The sequence below is a fragment of the Spea bombifrons genome, chromosome 13 (assembly GCF_027358695.1).
Source record: "Spea bombifrons isolate aSpeBom1 chromosome 13, aSpeBom1.2.pri, whole genome shotgun sequence".
Lineage (NCBI taxonomy): Eukaryota > Metazoa > Chordata > Amphibia > Anura > Pelobatidae > Spea > Spea bombifrons.
Window position 1 is genome coordinate 18,847,079 of NC_071099.1, and position 20,251 is coordinate 18,867,329.

Here is a 20,251-nt window from a genome sequence, read left to right on the forward strand (position 1 = left end):
TCGCTAGGCGGAGTTTCATCACGCGGGGTGTGTTGCAAGCGGTGGGTGTAGAGAGCTGCGGTTGGCTGGGATACGGTTGACGCGTTGACGTGATACGGCACCGCCCCCAGTCAGTCAATCGGTACCCGCTGGGTGTTTCGGTGGTGTTCGCTTGCGCCTACCTGCCAGATCTGTGTTCCGGAGTAATTTTTCGTTTCGTTGTGACAGGCCGCGCAGCCCCGGGCTACCCTCCTCCACCATGCCGGACCGTAGACCATTCGAGCGGCTTCCCGCTGACGTGCGGCCCATCAACTATGGACTGTGCCTGAAGCCCGACCTCATAGATTTCACCTTTGAGGGGAAGCTGGAGGCCGCCGTGGAGGTATCCGGAGTAGATGAGAGGGATCCTGCAGAGCTGCGGGCGGTGGGGAACCTGCCCTTTGGGAGGGGGGGGGGAGAAAACCCCTGGGTGGGGGGGGGGAGTAGATTAATGGTAACTTCTGATATATGTAATGTCTGCACATATATACCTTCCTTATATACCGATCTGCTCATCATCCCCTAAGGGAACCAAATGTATGAACATGTCTGGATACATCGTCTATAGCTGCGGTCCGTATTATGCAGGGTTTATACATATATATATATATATACCGGTATATATGTATATTATAATTAGTGTGTATGTATATACGCATATAATCTAGATGTGCGTCCCGGATTGGCGTGTTATTTGCATTCAGCGGATCCCGTGTGTCTGCAGATCTATATCGCTGTCAGCGTTCTATGTGATCGGATAAGTTTTAGGCGTCTATTTTTTTAATGGGAAATGAGTGTATTTTATGCCGGGAGGGATGCGTGTAAAGTTGGGAAGTGAGTTGTCCGTGATGCATGCGTGTCATTGCACATGTCATTGCAGCAGAACAGCCTGTGTGCGGCGGGGGATGCCGAGGGTTAATGGCGCAAAGCTCTGCAGGTGAGAGGGGTTGGTTACGGCTCGCTGTAACGTCTGGCCGGGCGAGGGTTCTCTAGACGCGCCGTTGCGTATGTGCTGATCACAGGGTTGGAGTCGCTCCGATCAGCAGACCTGCACATGGTTTGGTGTCTCGTTCACCTCTCCCTTCTCCTGTACAGACATCGTCGTGTGAACCTCGTACAGTGATCTCTGCCTGTCATCGCGTATGACCAGCAGATCTCTCCTCATTGTTCTCAACTTCATAATTTTTTTTTTTTTTGTTTTAAACCTACCAAAAATAATTGCGACATTTTACAGAAATACGTAGCCGCATTTATTATTCTATGGTTAAGACGTTAGATTTTTGTTTAAACCGGGAAAATTTGTCCTGGAAGAATTGTGTTTTGGCTGAATCAGATGTACTTTCTGAAAGATATGATGTACGTTGACTTCGCAACATAATTACAGGTATATTGGAGCTAAAGGTGTGCCTGAGAAATCCATCATTCTTTGTGTCATGTGACGGCGGTTGTAGGCTTGTCTGTAGGGCAGTGTGCGGTGATATCACTGTAAATACACCCCATTCCGCACTGTAATAGAGTGTAGTCACAGGTTCAACGCGTACATTGTCACATTATATTTTTATATATATATATACTATAGGATGCATAGTGTTACCTAACTGTTAAATATTGTTTGACCAGAGATGGTCAGATGGAAAATTTAGGGGTTAAACACTGAAAACCTCATTAATTAACAGTAACTATGATTATGGATTATGATAATCCTGAAATAAAGCCCGTATTGTGTAAAGAGTTTCATTTGCCCCAAAGAAACAGACCCATAGAATTTGACGGCAGCTTTGGCCCATCGCTTCCGCCTGTTCCTTCCGCCTGTTTTTTATACCTTGCGTTGTTCTTGATCTCGTCTTAGATTCAGGATAGCATTATGCCTACCCCAGCGGTTAGAGTTGGAGTTACTAGATTAGCAGCGCAGGGGCTGATCGGCGATATCTCGTTTGCTGGTATGGGATGTGATGATGTCATTTGTCATTTGTGTTGGCGGGGCGCCCCGAACAGCTGCCTTTTGTCACGTTGTGCCCAGCCTGGCAGGTGCGTTCTCTCTTACTCAGACAGGTGGTTCTTCCCTTTGAGACCTCGTTACGCTTATTAGAGTTCTTTGAGATCTTTCGTCTGCTCTGTGAAGACGGGGTTTATGTGACACAAACGTTGACATCGCTGGTATTACGAAACTTATTTTGCTAGATTTATTCAGTGTCGTCTCAGAGCCACGGACGGTTATAGTTGAGCGTCACAGGAATGTCATTTAATCGTCTGTAGGGTGACGTTTGTTCGGTTGTGTGGACGATAAGCGTACTTTTCACACTGTGTGACTGTATTGCTGTTCACAGCTGTCGGTTTTTGCAGTCCCTCTAGAGGTGACCGGTGGCTGTCATCCAAGCATCTAACAAATGTTCTGATGTAACCAGGGTCCGGCCGGGTTCCCCATACAGGCACCAGTGTGTGTGTGTGTGTGTGTGTGTGTATATAATATAATATATTGAAATATTGGTCACAAAGACGGCACCCGTGTGACTCTCCGCTCTGGGATTCGGAATATTGGGGATATTGTGAATGGGGTTTTGTGCCGCCGAATTGTATCCATTTATGAACGTGATTTTCTGTATTGCCGCATTTCACGATGCAGGCCTTTACATGTTTGCCTTGCAGTTCGTGGTGGGCTCTGGGGAAATTCTAGATAAGAAACAAATGATTTATCGCTTGATCCCTTTGCCTTACGGCTGGTGTTTTTCCGGTGGCTTCTTAGCGTTGGTGACTGGCTGGACACCCTGGCTGTGGGCCATCCCTGCATCATTAGAATGGCCCAGGCTTCTTCACCACCCAAGACTTTAGATCCTTTGAGTCTCCCCGCTGACGCACGGGCCATAAACTCCTGGCTGAGCCTAAAGCCCAGCCTCATACATTTCAACTGCCGTGGCGTTACCAGGAACCTATAGAAATATAAAATGTATACGTGGACTTCTCTAAGCTGCGTTCCTTATGCAACTTTTTTGTGGTATGAGCCTCTATATGCCGTGTTGTCCATGTGTGCGTATGTATGTGTGTGCGTGCGTGCGTGTGTATGTGTGTGTGTGTGGATGACAGGTCTGTTATAAAACTTTTAAAGGCTTTTGGGTTGTCCAACCAGCTGTATCGCTACCCCCCCCCCAGTGAAATACTAGGAATTCTTTCTCCTCTTACTGGTATACAGGGCTCGGGGCTCAGGGGGAAGCTGCATATTTTACTTGTGTTGACAGAACTTACGGCGGTAGCGCTGTACGGGACATCGGAGGGTCCTTTTAAAATACCTACTGACTCGAGCTAAATGTTATGCTGTTTTTGTTTTCATTCTCACTTTATGAGGCTCTAGGCTTGTTTTTTTTGGAATTGCGTTCCACTGAACTCAGCAGATAATTGAATGAACGCGCTCTGTCGGGGGTCTGGCCGAGTGCGCTGCGTGGGTCTCCTTCCCATTGCATTCCAACCTGGCAGGTGGGTTCTGCAAAGTATCCCCCCCTAATCCCCCCCCCCCGCTCGCTGTCTGTGCTGATGACGCGTAAGCGAAGTTACACTGCATTCTTTCTTTCTATTTTAATGCTACGAGTTTAATTTGATCCTTTTTGTCATCTCGGCCTTCAAGGATCTTTTGGGATCCACCCCAAGTGTAAAGGGGAGTCCAGTCCTAGATCTCCTTTTTCACTTGTGCTAGAAAGATACCAACTGCACTTGTGAGGCGGATGAAGGTTAAACTGTACGTCTTGGGTCATCGGTTCCTTCGCTGAGGAACGTTGCCTGCATTTCATTTCTGGACTGCCCTTGGATCAGACTGATTGTCAGCAGGAAGCCCCGTAGGGCATGAAACGGCCGCCCATTCTCGGTTGAGTTGTATGATGGTTTTGAATATTGTTTAAAAACCCTTTTGGTTCCAAAAAACAAATAATTTGAGTAATTTCACTAAATGAGAAATAACACCTGAAGAAAGTCTTAAAAAAACAAAACTTGAGAGTCCTTTAAGGGTTAAAGAAAATGTATATTTCCTTTTTAATTAACAAAGACTTATTCGGCATCTTGATTGTCTGTAAGGATAAGAATTCTTAATATTCTATGAAAAACCTGCCTTGAAATATATATTTTTTTTGGTGATATCTGAGGATTTTGTGTAAGAACGAGTAACCGGGAAGTCTTCTAGTTGTTCGCTCGTTTATTTTTGCCCCTTCGTTTCTGTTACAAGGTGCACGTTCCTTGTGCGATTGGTTATCACTACAGAGTCTCTCGTCTTTTCTACTTGGCTGCCGTTTAAACCTTTAATCTCCGTGCAACCTTCGCCCTGACCGAGTCGCCCTCATCGCGGCTAAAGCTCACTCGCGGTTGGTCTGAAGCAGGTTTATAACGCCTAGATGGTGTTTATCGCAAGAAACAAATCCTAGTTCTGTCTCTTGGCATCAATTATATTACAGATGTTGTGCGAATCGGACACCTTTTACAATCAGTGTAACTTATTGAACGTATTGGGAATTTAGACATGCGTGGGATAGGCGTGGGATAGGCGTGGGATAGGCGTGGGATAGGCGTGGGATAGGCGTGGGATAGGCGTGGATGGGCCAACGGGTTTTATATGCTGTCAAAGTCTGTGTTTCTATGGCATCCATTGTGAGACCAATACACTATATGGACAAAAGTATTGGGACGCCTGTCCGTTACACCAAGGAATTTTCTGGCATTGCGTTGTAGATGCATAGACATTTATATGAAGTTGGGCTTTATATTTGGACTGTTTCTGTGTGAATTTCTGCCCATTCATCCATTCGTTCAGCCCATTTATAAGGTCCGGAACTGATGTTGGATGAGAAGGCCTGGCTCGCGATCTCCGTTAAAGTTCATTGGTCATATTGACTGGTCACGTCATTGACATTAATTACCCCTTCTTCTCCAGCACGGTCTGGCTGTTGGTCTCCCTTTCCTCCGGTTGCCCCTTTATACCCCGCGTTCCCTGCTACACGTATCATACATTTTACATATCTCTCACTCCGCCATGAATTGTGCCGTTGTCTGTGGCGGATTTTTCCCGGAGCGGACCTGGTTGTGTTTGGTCGATGGTTTGTGAACGCTGTTCAGCGGGGATGTGCTTTCCTGTAGGTGGAGTACATACGTGTGGTTTACATACCAAGAATATTTCCCCCCCAAGAATATGACAGCTCTGAAACTGATTAAACTGGAGGGAGGATCTCAACTGCGTTAGCTGACTTTTTGTAAAAATAAAAAAAAATAATAAAAAATAAATAAATAATAATAATAATAATAAAAAAAATATATATATATATACTACTTTTAAGATTTAAAATATATTACAAGTCGTCATACACAGCTGGTGGACGCCTGTGTACGGATCAACCAAACGGCAGCACACACTACCTGGAGAAGGATAAGATAAGGACCGCGACTACGCGATAACTGAGTTGTAACCGTGGAGCAGAAGTTTAGCAATAGAGTCCGAAGAGTAAACGAAGCAGTCGCCCTAACTGGCGTTTGCCATTCATAAAATTGCTCATCAGTACTTCAAATATTTGTCAGCCTCCTGCTTTTTGTTTGCACCTTCAGTATATATTGTAGCCAAACAAAAAAACAAGATATGCGAGTTGGAAATAGTTGGCTGTTCACGTGACGCTGTAGCACATACAACATGCTTTCATGTGTCTTGTGCCCGGAGGAAGTTTTACGACCGCATCCTAAAGTGAGCCGTTGTATTATCAGCACCGGGGCAGCGCCGCCAGCCATTCTCACCGCGCCACCAGCCATTCTCAGCGCGCCGCCAGCCATTCTCACCGCGCCGCCAGCCATTCTCACCCCGCTGCCGGATTATCACCGCGCCACGGCTCCCTGTAATGTGGCAGGGGGGGCTACCAAGCCTAGACTTAGTCTTCTGTTGTTACAAAGTTTATACGTTTATGCAAGTCCATCTAATGGTGGATCTTCATTGGGTGTCAGTGCTACAAAATGTTTTCTATACATGTTCCACAATGTGCGTGGTTGTATCGTTTGGGGGGAAAAGTCAGAAGGTTTTAAAAACTTTGCAAATCACGTTATCGGTGTGAAAAAATACAGTGGTCCTTGGTGACCGGCTGAATGTACGGAGATACTGGCTTAACTCGTGGGGCCGCTGCTTAGACGTGTAGGATCTTTCTACATAAAGGCAGGTTCACAAAAAAGTAAATCTATGCAACTAACCATCTTCTTTGTTTTTGTGCATTTTAGGTGACAAATGCCACCAACCAGATTGTGATGAACTGCGCAGACATTGACATTATTACCGCTTCCTATGCTCCAGAGGGTGATGAAGGTGAGAATGGACAATGACTCCAGCGGTGGGCCGGGTCAGTGGCCGTCCGGGATACTCAAAATAAGATGGGAAATGGCTTCTTGTGAACCTTTTTTCCTAAATGTTGGCGCCTTAAGCATTAAGAAATACAAAACGTTTTTTGTCTGTGGGGGTAAACCTGCTTACTTTACTGTTCTGATGTTGTGTGCTTATGATATAAAAGGCCGGTGTGGCCGGTGTATACGCTCTTCCCGGGGAACTGACAGCTGAAGATAGCACAGGGATAATGATCATGGAATAAATCATTGAAACGTCTTATGAGACGATTGTAATGGGGGCTCCTGATCGACGGTGAACGCTTTCCTTCATTGACCAAACGCTAAGCTTACATACGAAAGTCCTACCCCCATTCGCCTCACCTGCTAATGTAGGTATGAATACACATTTCTAGAATATTCCGTAGGACCCTCATCGTCCTTCCCTAACGTGTATTTCCATCTCCCACGGCTGCCCCTGCGTACTTCCATCTCTTTTATTCTCCCGTGTATCTTTATACGCACGGATTTCTGTTATTCTTATCTCTGTTTGCCGAGAACAATTATTTTTGAGTGTAATTTAAAAGCCATTAGTAATTAAGACGACAAATGGGTCTAATGGAGATTTCTGCCCGGGCCAGAGAGCAGGGCTAAGCTGGATTTACATTGTTAGCGTGTGGGGGAGGAAGCGATGGACACTCAGTTTCGCGTGTTCTTTCTTAGCGTGTGCACCCGGCGGGGTGGAGGATGCCCTCCAGATTTTCCCCTCTTGCCCACATTTGTGTTCTGGAGATGAAAAAGTAACTGCGGTTAGATGAGCCTGCTACAAGTCCATATGTCGTTATTTCATAGGATACGATCTTTCACGGTGGCCCTGTACTTTCCGTACTACTCCTGCTACAGCGCTACAGAAACTGCTGGCACTATATGAATAAATGTAATGACTGGGGAGTCTGAATTTTCCTGGTCGCTGCTGCTGTGGCAACCGTCAGGCTCTACACCCTAATCCCTGCGCTCCATCTCAGGAGAGGGCCTTTACTGCTGCCCCGCGTGGAGTAGTCCTTTCTGTGCTGATGTAACAGGCTGCCTCTAGCACGTCGTGTGTTCTGGGAACAGCCCTCCCTTGTGTTCGTTGCAGCGAATCTCCATCCCCTCGCAGGTCCAGGCTTGCAGAAATGATCTCTTATCCTGTTGCTTTGCTGCCAAGTTATTTGGACCCGTCGGCTTGTAATTTCCAGTGCGTTAAACTGGCTTGGCAGCTGTGCCGACCCCGGCCCCGCCAGACACCCGCTCTGTAGAGCTTTGAACCATCCTTTGATTGCCTTATGCCGGCAGCAGCAGAACTCGTTTCCAGATAACGCTGTCGGGGCTGGAGTAACGAACGAAGCAGACATGGCTCATCATTTTTCCTTCATTTTTGTCCCACCTTAAATTTATCTCTATGGATTTCTCACTTTCTGCCTCAATCCTGCTTAGATTTTTCGCTCCATAGAACTTTTGTCAGTCATGACGGGATGGGAAATGGGCTCTGACCCATGCACACGGCGAGCCAATAACACTCAGAAGATGCCCCTTCTTGGAACCAATTATGGAAAGAAAGGAAGTGCTTCAGTGACTCCCCTGACTCGAGCTGCTGTTATGAGGAGCTGGGCCAAGCTAGGTGTTGGGCTAAAGCCCGCGCTGGCCCTGCTCGGCCCTCAGCCTCGCGCTGCCAAGGATATTTTTATAGCTCATTACTCCATCGTAACTCTATGTTAAGAACTATACCGCTGCCACATTTACAATACCGGGGCCAATTCCAGTCAGGAGGGCCGTGTTCCCGGCATGCGGGCGGCAGCTCTGTACTTTGTTTTTTTCCCTTTCCTTTTTTGAGACTGAACTAATAAATATTACGGGAACGGGACGGTTTTTATCATATATATAATAAAATATGAAAGCTTGTGTTGTGAAAACGATCATTACTAACATTCGTTTTGATGGAATCTGCAGGGTGTCCGCGTTGAGAGGTTTCTGAGCACAGTGTGCGCCGCGTTAAACCGTCCCCCCTGAACTATGATCTTTCGCGTTCCCAGCAGCGGTCTGTTAATCCCCAGCGCGCAGGGATTAGCGATCTACCGTATCTAGCATAGAGACAGGCTGCTGGCACATGGAGGGGGATGTCAACCGAAAATAGAAGAAATTACATGTGCCGTAAAAATACAAACTACAGACAAGCGTTTCAGGAACAGGAAAGGAAGTGCGGCCCGCGTTTTAGAGAATAAAGGCTTGTTATGGGGACCCGACTTGCAGAAAAGAAAAGTCCTTCTTGCCCAATTCTGGGGAATAAAAGTCCCTCTGCTGTACGATACAGCCATTTTATCGCACAATGTCGGACGTGATAACCACATTGTACAGATTCAACAAAAAAATGTCAAATTCCACTTGTAGCGTTTTTTACGAACAATATATACAGTGAAGGAAAAATTATTTGAGCCCCCCTGCTGATTTTGTACGTTTTCCCACTGAAAAAAAAGACATCATCAGTTATAATTTTATATTTTATTTTTTATTTTATCTGAACGGTGAGAGACAGAATAACAAAAAAATCCAGAATAACGCATTTCAAATGAGACATAAACTGATTTGCATTTTACTCAGTGAAATAATGATTTGACCCCCTTCAAAATATCAAATTATTTGTTTCTTTCGCTGTATATATAACTGCAGAAATATCTACTTGACATCAGGTGATGGGTTATACCCGGTTGGAACCGCACTCATCTCGCTGACAATATAATCATTCCGAGACAGCCCCCCTTGTGTTTCACCGGGACGTCTGTCTGCTTTTGCTGACACCGGTCTCGCGTGTCTCCTCCTGTGCCAGGTATGAGGTCAGCATGGTCCTCGCTGCCAGCGCTGTCTACGGCTAGCAGAGAGACGGCGTTTTTAGCAAGCGGCACGTTCAGTAATGCTGGTGGCCCCCACTCTGTAATTGACTCTAAACACTGGTTTTATTTCTCAGCGCATCCTGAACTTGGACCGCAGACACCCAGCCTCTGTACCCAGTCACGCTTAGCACTTGCACAAACAATTGTCTACGTTCTTATTTAATTGGATGTATAACGCAGCTTGGGTAGTCTTGGCTAGACGTCCGGCAGGTGTTCTATAAGACGAGTAATGACTCTTTCTGCACACCTTTTAATTACAATCTTATCTTCTGATTATAGAAATCCATGCCACGGGGTTCAACTACCAGAATGAAGATGAGAAGGTAACCCTGTCCTTCCCAAGCACTCTACAGAAAGGTGAGCTCTGAGGTTCTTTTTAATCTCCGTGTCATGATACAGAATTTCGGAATCCGTTAACGTGAATAGGACGTTTTTCGGGTCTGACTGCCGTATAACTTTTTGGTTCGCTCTATCATTTCTCCTCTCGCCCAAGTGAATCGAGCACGATTGTGTTTATTGTGAAAACTCAAGCTTCTCCCGTTGTAGTTTCCTCTGATCGTCTCGCTGTTTTGTGTGACAGGTTCTGGAATGTTGAAAATCGATTTTGTCGGGGAGCTGAACGATAAGATGAAGGGTTTCTATCGCAGTAAATACTCCACGGCCTCCGGGGAGGTGCATTACGCAGCAGTCACTCAGTTTGAGGTAAGGAAATCGCCGTTGCGGGAAGGACGAGGTTCTGGCTTTTCACTCGATTGTCCGGTACATGGCGTGCGGGGCGATCATTGCGCTTTTAAAATGTACCGCAAGCAAGTAACGTATTTCTCATCGCAGGCTACCGATGCACGGAGAGCTTTCCCTTGTTGGGATGAACCCGCCATCAAGGCCACCTTTGATATCACGCTAATTGTCCCCAAGGACAGAGTTGCTTTGTCCAACATGGTATGCGCTTGAGTGTAATATTGAGTGTTGCCGGTAAATTAGTTTTGGCGGCACTAACCGCAACAATGAAAACCTAGCTGGAGAAGCCGTCTTCCATGTGTATCTCTCTTATTAAGACATTTAAAGACGGTGTAACGTCCCTGACACCTGTCAGCACTTCCATATGCATTCTTTCACAATGGAGAGGCATAAAGGACTGACTGTTCTCGTCAGTGATTGGCTGCTTCAAGCAGCCAATGAGTGGCAGGAAGGTGCTCATTGAAATCAATAGTCGCAGACGCTAGCCCCCAGCATCCCCTATTTTAGACATTCTTTGTGTCTAAAACGTAAACCATTGTTAACCGCCTCTGTCCTCCTTTTTTGAAATAAGAATGTGATTGAGCGGAAGCCGTACCCAGATGATGAGAGCATGGTGGAAGTGAAGTTCGCCCGAACGCCGGTCATGTCCACGTACCTCGTTGCCTTTGTGGTTGGCGAGTATGACTTTGTGGAGACGCGGTCGTCGGATGGGATCCTAATCCGTGTTTACACTCCGGTTGGGAAGGCTGAGCAGGGAAAGTTCGCTTTGGAGGTAACTTGCCTTTTATATACATCTGCCAGGCAGGTAGCTGTTTACCGAGACTCCTTTAGCAAGCACACAGTACTCTATACTCGGTCTAAGTTGTAACTTTTTTTTCCGTATGTAGGTCGCTGCTAAAACTCTACCTTTCTACAAGGATTACTTCAATGTGCCCTACCCTCTCCCCAAGATCGACCTCATCACTATTGCAGACTTTGCAGCTGGTAATGTTCCCGACGATGGCCTTCTGTGTGCAGGTGATTCCCTCCGTAGGGTCTGCCTCCCTTCCTTATACAATGTCTGTTATCTTTCACAGGAGCCATGGAAAACTGGGGCCTGGTAACCTACAGGTGGGTTTGCTTTCTCCTTCTCCGTGTGAGCTTTTATAGGCCATTGAGTCGTACAGGTGAGGCAGGGGAATGATGAGAAGCGTCAGCCTTGTTGGTGCTGACTTGAGGATCATGTATAAGTACATAGAGCTATAAAGTTGGATGGAATGCATATGGGCTCCAGGCATACGGCCCTGAGCCTCGCTCCGTCAGCTTGTTAACGAATATGTTTTTTCTATAATTGCAGGGAGACCGCTCTTCTCATTGACCCCAAGGATTCCTGCTCTTCTTCCCGCCAGTGGGTAGCTCTAGTTGTGGGACATGAGCTGGCGCACCAGTGGTTTGGGAACCTGGTCACTATGGTACGTTTATGCTTTGGGAGATCCAAACCCATAATAGATAAAATACGGTCACATTAAAAAAACCAAACATATTACTGCTTTCCTTACTGGTAACTCTACATAAAATTCCTGCGTCGCTCTACGTGCCACGCGTGTCAAGTGGGCACCAAAAAGTTCTGAGGGTGCTGCTCCACTAAGTGAGAACATCAATTACACTCTCTAGTGTGTAAGGTATATATGTGATTGAGCATCGGTAAATATTTAACCCATGGCAGGCTTCTACGCTAAAAGGTGCTCACAGAGTGGACCCCAGGAACCGAGACGTCCAGTAGTGTAAAATGTTTATTAAAACAAATTGAGTGCACTCACTTTCCGTAGCTCTGTGGAAGCGAGGCAGTATATATTAAATCCCAGCGCTGGGCTATATACATCAAGCTCTCCTCTATCAGGATGCCAGGGGTCTGGGCGGTTGACGTGCAGTAAAATGGCATCGTATCCAAACATTTTCCAAACCCTTCAGCTTTAGTTTCTTTTTATTCCCAATTATTGCAAACTTCAGCGATCCTGAAGCTGCCGATAAAAGCGGACGACGCGGATAAAGTATTGAGTTGGAAACTGTTACGTGATGATGCGTTTGCGATCTGTGTGCCCGAACATCTGCCTCTTGCACTTCTTGTAGGAATGGTGGACCCATTTGTGGTTAAATGAAGGCTTTGCTTCCTGGATAGAGTACCTCTGTGTGGACCACTGCTTCCCAGAGTACGATATCTGGACGCAGTTTGTGTTTGCAGACTATACACGGGCTCAAGAACTGGATGCACTGGAAAACAGCCACCCCATTGAGGTAAGTTACCCCGGCACCGGCTCACCTGATGTACCGGTTCTAATTTGCTTGTTAACGTAATGTCTCTTTTTTTTGTTACCCCTTCTTTTCCTTTGATGGCATCACAACCACCAGCATAGACATTGCAGTCCACATTGAAAGCGTGCATTTTTATTTAGAATAGCAAAACATGATGGCGCTATTATAAATCAATCAATAATAAAAGTCCAGTCTTGAATTACTAGATTCTGCAGAAAAACCCAGCAGTCACCCTAGAGACGTTCTTCACGCATGTACCAGAATACTAAACTCCCTCATCAACATTTATGGATTCTGCTAACTCCTGGCTCCATGCCGGCATTGTTGGAAAAAGGCCTTATCAGCCTTGGCCGGTACGCATGGCTCGGCCTCTGATAGAGAACTGGAAGAAGATCAATCACTCCGGTTCTCCATGTAGGGGAGATGCATCAAACGGGTGAAGCTGCCTTTGAAAGCCTTTTAGTAAGCAGGAAAGTAGCTGTGCAGTTTAACTCCTCTTAAAGGGGTGCTGTGCATTTAAAATGCCCCCGATCTTACACCTATATGCAAAAGGTTCTGGTCCAGTCTTTGTTTAGGTTTCATGGGAAATCCTGTGTATTCCATGACACTTGGTGGAAGCGACTGAGATGTCACCTATGGGAATTATTCATCTGAAAAATTTAAAAGCAGCCTCATGCCTAAAAAGCGATGGAATTATAGAATTCAACTGCAGAGCACCCCAAATCTTTAAACCAACATATAACAGAAATATATATCGCAGCAAACGCGTTGCTGATCATCAGACGTTTACCTTGATTAACCTTTTGCTTCTTCTACAGGTGAATGTGGGACACCCCTCCGAAGTGGATGAGATCTTTGATGCCATTTCCTACAGCAAAGGAGCCTCGGTGATCCGCATGTTGCACGACTACATTGGTGACGACGTAAGTAGTATCTGGTACGCGGGCGAGCTTTTTGGCAGGGTTTTTGGAGCTGTCTTCTTAAACATTAATTAGGTGGATTGATACATAATGTATAGCTAAGGGCAATATAGTTCAACTTTTCTAAGGGAAGAGATCCTAACATAATACAAAGAGAAATTCAGGGAAGGGTAACAAGTTTGTTTTTCCACTGGAAAAGAGTGGAAAACGATAAAAAATACAAATCCTTTCAGGGATAACTGATAAGGGGGTAACCCTAAAAGTCAATATTCAAAAATACATAGCATTCAGTTAAATATTTTATTAAAGAATAAAAAAGGTCTTGAAACCTAAACTGAGACATATAGCACCCCAAAGCTAGGGGATGGAAGGTTTCCTGGGGATTTTGTGTCCCCTCATAATAAAAGGGGACACATAAGTAAAGAGTTCTCTATCGTTCAGCGCATTGAAGACGTTTGTTCTCAATTCCTTTAATCATTTGTGTATTTTTCTCCAGGATTTTCGCAAAGGCATGAATCAGTACCTCACCAAATTCCAAGAGAAGAACGCTTCCACGGGTACGTATGTTAGAGACCCGGCCACTCTGGTGCTCGAGTCCTAATTCTTCCGTGTAAATTGACGGCACTCGTTTTGATGCAGAGGACCTCTGGGAGTCTCTAGAACAGGCCAGTGGGAAACCAATTGCTGCTGTGATGAGCACCTGGACCAAGCAGATGGGCTTCCCGCTTATCTACGTGGATTCCGAGCAGGTAACTGGATGCCGAGACACTGAGAATTGCATGAAATACCCTCATCTTCCATATGTAGCTCTGTCTTGCAGGATATTGGCAGCGTTGTAAGTCTAATATGTTCATTGTCCTACCTCGTGACCTGAAAGGCGCTTTGAGGGTCACTGGTAGGAAAGGTTTGTTTCATTGCCTCTGGATCAACTCTACTCTTACAGAATGAAGATTCAAGGATCCTCAAACTGTCTCAGAAGAAGTTTTGTGCTAGTGGACCACATCATGGTAAGGGCAGCCAGTCTATTTGTGAGGGGATATGGATGATTAAGGCCCCATCTGAATTTGATTACACTTTGGCTGCAGTGTATTTACAGGGCTCAGTTTGCCCTCGAATCACTGCATCCATTTTGTGTAATACTTTTTGGTGTCTTCCTTTCTTCTGCTCTACCTGAGCTGCTCCACCCTACCCGTCTCTCCTTTCTATCTATTTCTCTTATCTCCTTTGTTTACTTCTTCCGACGATAGGTTGGCGGGTCAGCCTGCTGCCCCTCTCTCCATATAACATCCTCCTATTGCCCTCGCTCAGGTGAGGAGTGTCCACAGTGGATGGTACCGATCAACATCTGCACCAGTGAAGCACCGTCCTCTTCCAAATTAAAGATTCTGATGGACAAGCAAGAGATGACTGTTTCGCTGAATGGTATGAAACCAGATCAGTGGGTAAAGGTAAGCTTGAAATACTGAACTATAAGTAGATGAATATAAAGGAGAAAATGTTCAAAAGGAGGCATCTGTTGCTAGATAAGAGTTCCACCAAGGTCCATCTTCAGTGCCACCATAATGTAAAGTTTGGTTTTCTGTTATTACCTTTTATATATGTTTTTGACATCTGTATGTTTTCTAGTTTCTGCCATACGAGCCAAGTCCTTATAATATTGCCCTGTGGTAAACAATAGAATGCTCTGTTTGAATTACTCAGCGGGACCCTTTGGTTAATGAAAGTCTATGGAGTGCAGGACTTGATTAGCATTTCCATAAACCATTAGCTCGGTCTAAAGTGCTTGTGTGGGAAATGTCACCCGGATATTGCATGACTGCCTACCACAGCCTCCATGTCCACCGATAAACGGAGTCTATTTGAGCAATATGAAATAAAACCCACTTTTGTTTAGTTCTACACTATATTACTGTATACAACAACATGTTTACGTGGTGCACAGGTGTTTCTGAGGCATTTTAATCTTCCTCCTTTCTAGATTAACCCTGGAACGGTGGGTTTTTATCGTACCCAGTACAGCCCCGCCATGCTCGATAGCCTATTGCCTGGCATCAGAGACCTCTCCTTGCCGCCGGTGGACAGACTGGGATTGCAGAACGATCTGTTTTCATTAGTGAGTCTTGAGTTCCCTCAGGGGGTTACATCTTGATTATTATGTTGTTTGGCTGGCTTTATAGTACATCTTTACTGCCAGTGGTGGCAAATCCTTTCTGTGCTTGCTGTGTTTCATACCCATTCATTTTCCTGTCAGGCCCGTGCAGGGATGATAAGCACGGTCGAGGTGTTGAAAGTCATGGAAGCCTTTGTAAATGAACCCAATTACACTGTATGGAACGACTTAAGCAGCAACCTGGGGGTACTGTCCACTTTGCTCTCCCACACAGAATTCTATGATGAGATCCAGGGCTTCATCCGCGATGTCTTTTCCCCTATTGGACAACGTCTGGGCTGGGACCCAAAACCCGGGGAGGGTAGGTGAAAAACTAAAAACTGCTCACACATGTTCCGCTCCGGTACTGCTCCTCTAGTGATATTTTGAGATCAGTTGGCACCAATACGCCTACGAAAAACCATATATTGTTAATTTGTGATAACGGTAAAAGGTTTTAACAGCTTCCCAAACTCCTCTTCGCCCAGGCGCTTGAAACGTGATGCACCGGTTCGTGACGCTTGATTTTGCTGTTGTTTCCCAGGGCATTTGGATGCTTTGCTCCGAGGACTGGTTTTAGGCAAACTGGGTAAGGCTGGCCACAAACCGACCGTTGAAGAAGCCAGACGACGGTTCAAAGACCATGTAGAGGGAAAGAACACATTGAATGCTGACCTTCGAAGTCCAGTCAGTGCTTTCTGTCTGTCTGTCTGTCTGTCTGCTTGTCGGCTCGGTACGCCTTTTCGGTCTCTTCTCTAACGTATGTCTCTTGTCTAGGTTTATGTGACCGTTTTGAAGCATGGGGACAGCACAACTTTGGACACCATGCTGAAGGTTAGTGAACCATATTGGCTGTGCTTTGCCTAGTGACTAGGCTTCTTTTAAGTTTAAAGAACTAATAATGCTTTATATTATATTATTATTATTAGTATTTTTTATTTAAATGGATACACCGCCCTTCCACCAGTAAAGTAATGCCTTCTGCAGTCTGGTAGTAGCTTTTTGTGGTTTGCACCAATGCCTCTGATTTTGTTCCGGTTTTGGCACGTGTGCTAGGGGTCTCATTAGGCCCCCTGGGAATCTCCCACAAACCTACACTGCAGCTGGCTGGCTGGCGAATGACGGCGCTGCTTAGTGGGAGATACCTTCAGTAGCCTCAATTGCAGGCTAATAGCGGCGGGGGGGGTATATAGGAGTGCATTCAGATAAATGCATTTGCATGCCAAAAAAAAGGGGTAAACTATAACCTAATGCCTGGGGTCACTGGCGCAGGGTTTTAGAAGGTTGGGTATTGGCTGTATTATTGATCCATCCCTTCCCGTCTATGACCTGTAATATATAATCTGACTTTTGCATGATACACACAGTCTGTTAAGGAAAGTTTTCCTCTGATTTCAGCTCCACAAGCAAGCTGACATGCAGGAGGAGAAGAATCGGATTGAACGGGTTCTGGGGGCCATCTCCACGCAGGAGTTAATCCAGAAAGTGCTGACCTTCTCCCTTTCTGTGAGTAGTGGCAGAATGACATTTATGTTTAAGTGAGGCTTGTTCCTAAATAATATGCGAATGAATGGTGAATGAAAGATTTACTCATTCTCCTGGAAGTAGGATTTGCGTGGGTATGGGTTCAGTCTGCACACCAGAGCGGTAGACCTGTCTAAGAGAGCCAGCAGACGGGTTGAGCCCCCAAAGTGGATGACGCAGCTCTCTTTACTGGCAAAGTTACAATGAAATGTTATGTGAATGAAACGCGTTGGGTGTAAACGCTTAGTGGCCTTGGATTGATGTGCTTTGAATAATAAAGCTGATCAATGCCACAAAAGATAGTTGATGCCCCTGTTTTATTGTAGGTTCAAACACTTAACTGTGTAACATGAGGGCAGATGCCAAAGGAAAAAAACTAAAACAGTTTTTCTGTTAAATGCTCAATGGACCGCAGAAAAGAAAGATAGAAATAATCTTCGATAATAAAGCATATATTCGAGTGTCGGTACGATTGGGGTCTGTTTTGTAGAACTCAGTAGGTTAGATCTTTTTCTGTTGGCACTCAATTTCCAGGCTCATAGAATTGTGTGTTTCCATTAATAAGTGGTGGTTTATTCACAATTTTTCTTCTGTGTCCTCTCGCAGGATGACGTGCGTCCCCAGGACACGGTCTCGGTCATTGGAGGGGTTGCTGGCGGCAGTAAGATCGGCCGGAAAGCTGCCTGGAACTTTGTGAAAGAGAACTGGCAGGAGTTGTATAATCGGTACCAAGGAGGATTCCTCATCTCCAGGCTAATAAAGGTACGCGGGGATCAGAGTCTTGGCCTTGTACGGAAAATTGAACGGTTTTCAGCGCAACTCTAATGCTGTGAATTCAGTATCAGGCAGTCCCTTGGTGGGGTTTGTAACCCTCGGTCTCGTTACAGGTCTCACTGGAAGGCTTCGCAAGTGAAAAGATGGCTGCAGAAATCAAGGTAATTTTTTCACCCCAAATCCAAGCATTTAATGATATTACCTGGTCTTTCACATTCTGTTGCCAATAGTGCCAGTTTAGTAGATCCCGGAATACGTTTCCTGTACTCACGTTTTTCATATCAAGCATTCTTCGTAGGAGATATTACTTTCCTGCTAACTGGACTTTGTATATCAACGATATGCTCAATAGTTTAACCAGAAGCATAAAGCGGTTGATCGATCCCAGCTTGTCTCAAAGCCCTTACAGATCTTCTCATGCTGTTTAGGATTTTATGCACTTGGTGCACAAATTTAAATGACACTAAAGTCTGAATCTCACTTTGCCTCCAATAAACAGCAGGCCATCGATTCCTGCATATAAAGTTACTGCCTGTTAATACAATGAATAGTGATTGTGTCTTTGATGCATGAGAAATTAGGTGTCTGGAAGATTGAATGCATTTGCATAGGTGGCCTGGCGTGACCCTCTTCGTGCTCACAGCAACGTTTGTAGACATTCATTAATGTTTTTAATAATGGGCTGCACTGAATATTAAAGTCTCAAGTCCATTGCTAGAGAACGAAGGCATTACTTGCCATACTTCTAAAACTGGCCTTCATTGTTCGTCCTTTTTAACGTTCCCCTTATCCAGCTGGTCAGTGTGCCTAGAACCCAATGCCTATTAGTGGGTTCCAGAGCTCTCAGTACGTGCTTTTTCGCCAAGGTCTGACTTTAGTTCACTTCTGTGGTTGTGAGCTCCTGAAAATCCGCTTGTTTTGGTTTTACAGCATTGGTGTTAGATGGATAAATCTATTCTGTTAGGGGTGATAATAATATAGATGCTGCCATTTGTTTCCTCTCACTGACCACATGATTTCTGCACTTCAGACCTTCTTTGAAGCCCACCCGGCCCCATCTGCCGAGCGTACGGTGCAGCAGTGCTGCGAGAACATACTGCTAAACTCGGCCTGGCTGAAACGCGACGCCGACGCCATGCACGAGTACCTTCGGCAACGCAGGGCTCCATCATCGACCGTGTGATGCACATCTACCCCGCCTGCTGTCTCACCGCCCTGACAGGCTAGACCTTCCGCCCCCAATAACGGAGGCTATGTACCCATCCTTCCTAATTCCCTAACCCCCCCCTGCACCCTGTGGGAAGCAGATGCAACAAAAGGAAAAAAAAAAAAAAAGTGTCTCCCTGTTCTCATTCGCTCCCGCTCAGTCCCCATCATCTCCTTAGGGGTTTTATTCAATTACTCAAACCATCTGTACATATAATTGATAGAAGTAGCGTACAGCTGCTAACTGTGAATCTCCCCGGTAGCCCTCGGGTGCAGGAACTTCCCCAAGAGCATCCCCGACGTGGGACTGTTTGTTGGTTCCATTGCAGACGGTTATCTGTAGGTAAGAGGGCCGTAACGTGACAGCTCATTACAGTGTGTGCTTCAGCCAAGGCTTTGCGCAAGTGGATGGCTGGGTTTAGCCAGTGATTTATTTTACTCTCTTTTTTTGTTCGTTTTAAAGAGGGTTCCCCTTCTGTGATTTCCTCTGTACCGTTTGCTGCCTATTGTGCTCGGATGTTTAACTGCTTGTTGAAAGGTGCAACATAGGTTTTACACATACGTGTACTTGCACTTAACCTGCCTTCCCTCACGACTATGTTCCTCTCGGTGGCCTGGACGGTACTGAAAAGGCTTGCACAGCCGAGGTCTCTATAGTTCTGAAGGGCTTATTCTTACCGTTGATTGTCCCTCTTCAGCGCTCATAAGAAACGTGCAGAAACTGTCCTGCTGTCCTTAAGGTTCCTTACCCCCCCCCCCGGTTCCAGATTATTTTCTAGGTTAGCCAGATTCTGGGTTTGTGCAGTCTAACGGCATAGTGGCAGGGCCATGGGCCTAAATTCTCAGACGTGCCCAACTGAGTCCTCTTTTGTGCTATTGTTTTAAAAGATGAGGAAAAAAAACTTACAAATGACAACAAAAAAAAATGTTGACGTTAATAAAAACAAAATGTGACTGTGTTTCTCGTGTGGTTCATTTCTTCAACTGAACAACTGATTTGTCTGTGCGCATGCATGAAATCAGGTGGCGGAGGCAAAAGGTCTATACCATGTGTCCATGATGATCTCTGGTTCCTTTCCCTGTAACGTGTGCAGCATCTGATTATGAAGTCTCGAACGGACACGTGTTTCATATGCGTTTGTCAGGTCGGTATCAGGAAGCCCACAAACTGAATATGCACAAGGATTTATTTTGCTTCCTGAACCAAACTTCCTTAACCTGTCTTTTCTTTGCTCGTCTTTTACTGTTTAGTTGTTTTTGTTCATCTTCTACTGGTTTGTCTTCATCTCTCTTTACCTTTCCGTGGACAGGGCTTTTGCCAGATTGCTTCGTGGAGCTTTTTAAACTCACTGCTAAACTCGTGTAGGTGCATGAAT

The 20,251-nt window shown here is 45.5% G+C and overlaps 1 protein-coding gene across 1 annotated transcript; it reads left to right on the forward strand.

The window, feature by feature from the left end:
* The first annotated feature begins 74 nt into the window (after window positions 1-74).
* NPEPPS (aminopeptidase puromycin sensitive) lies at window positions 75-19,785 on the forward strand. Its single transcript, XM_053453143.1, has 23 exons — window positions 75-361; window positions 6,247-6,331; window positions 9,552-9,629; window positions 9,853-9,974; window positions 10,104-10,211; window positions 10,582-10,782; window positions 10,898-10,994; window positions 11,087-11,120; window positions 11,347-11,461; window positions 12,120-12,284; window positions 13,121-13,225; window positions 13,719-13,779; window positions 13,862-13,971; window positions 14,166-14,229; window positions 14,531-14,670; window positions 15,201-15,335; window positions 15,474-15,693; window positions 15,916-16,058; window positions 16,149-16,205; window positions 16,770-16,877; window positions 17,502-17,657; window positions 17,783-17,830; window positions 18,700-19,785. Exons 1-23 carry the CDS (start codon window positions 239-241, stop codon window positions 18,850-18,852), a joined length of 2,628 nt encoding a protein of 875 aa, XP_053309118.1. The 5' UTR covers window positions 75-238; the 3' UTR covers window positions 18,853-19,785.
* Window positions 19,786-20,251: the final 466 nt, after the last annotated feature.

Excerpts from the sequence above, each read along its gene's own strand:
- NPEPPS (XM_053453143.1), top strand. The coding sequence starts at position 239 with ATGCCGGACCGTAGACCATTCGAGCGGCTTCCCGCTGACGTGCGGCCC. Across the intron at positions 10,212-10,581 it reads GAGTTGCTTTGTCCAACATG|AATGTGATTGAGCGGAAGCC; the intron begins GTATGCGCTTGA and ends TTTTGAAATAAG. Across the intron at positions 12,285-13,120 it reads AAAACAGCCACCCCATTGAG|GTGAATGTGGGACACCCCTC; the intron begins GTAAGTTACCCC and ends CTTCTTCTACAG.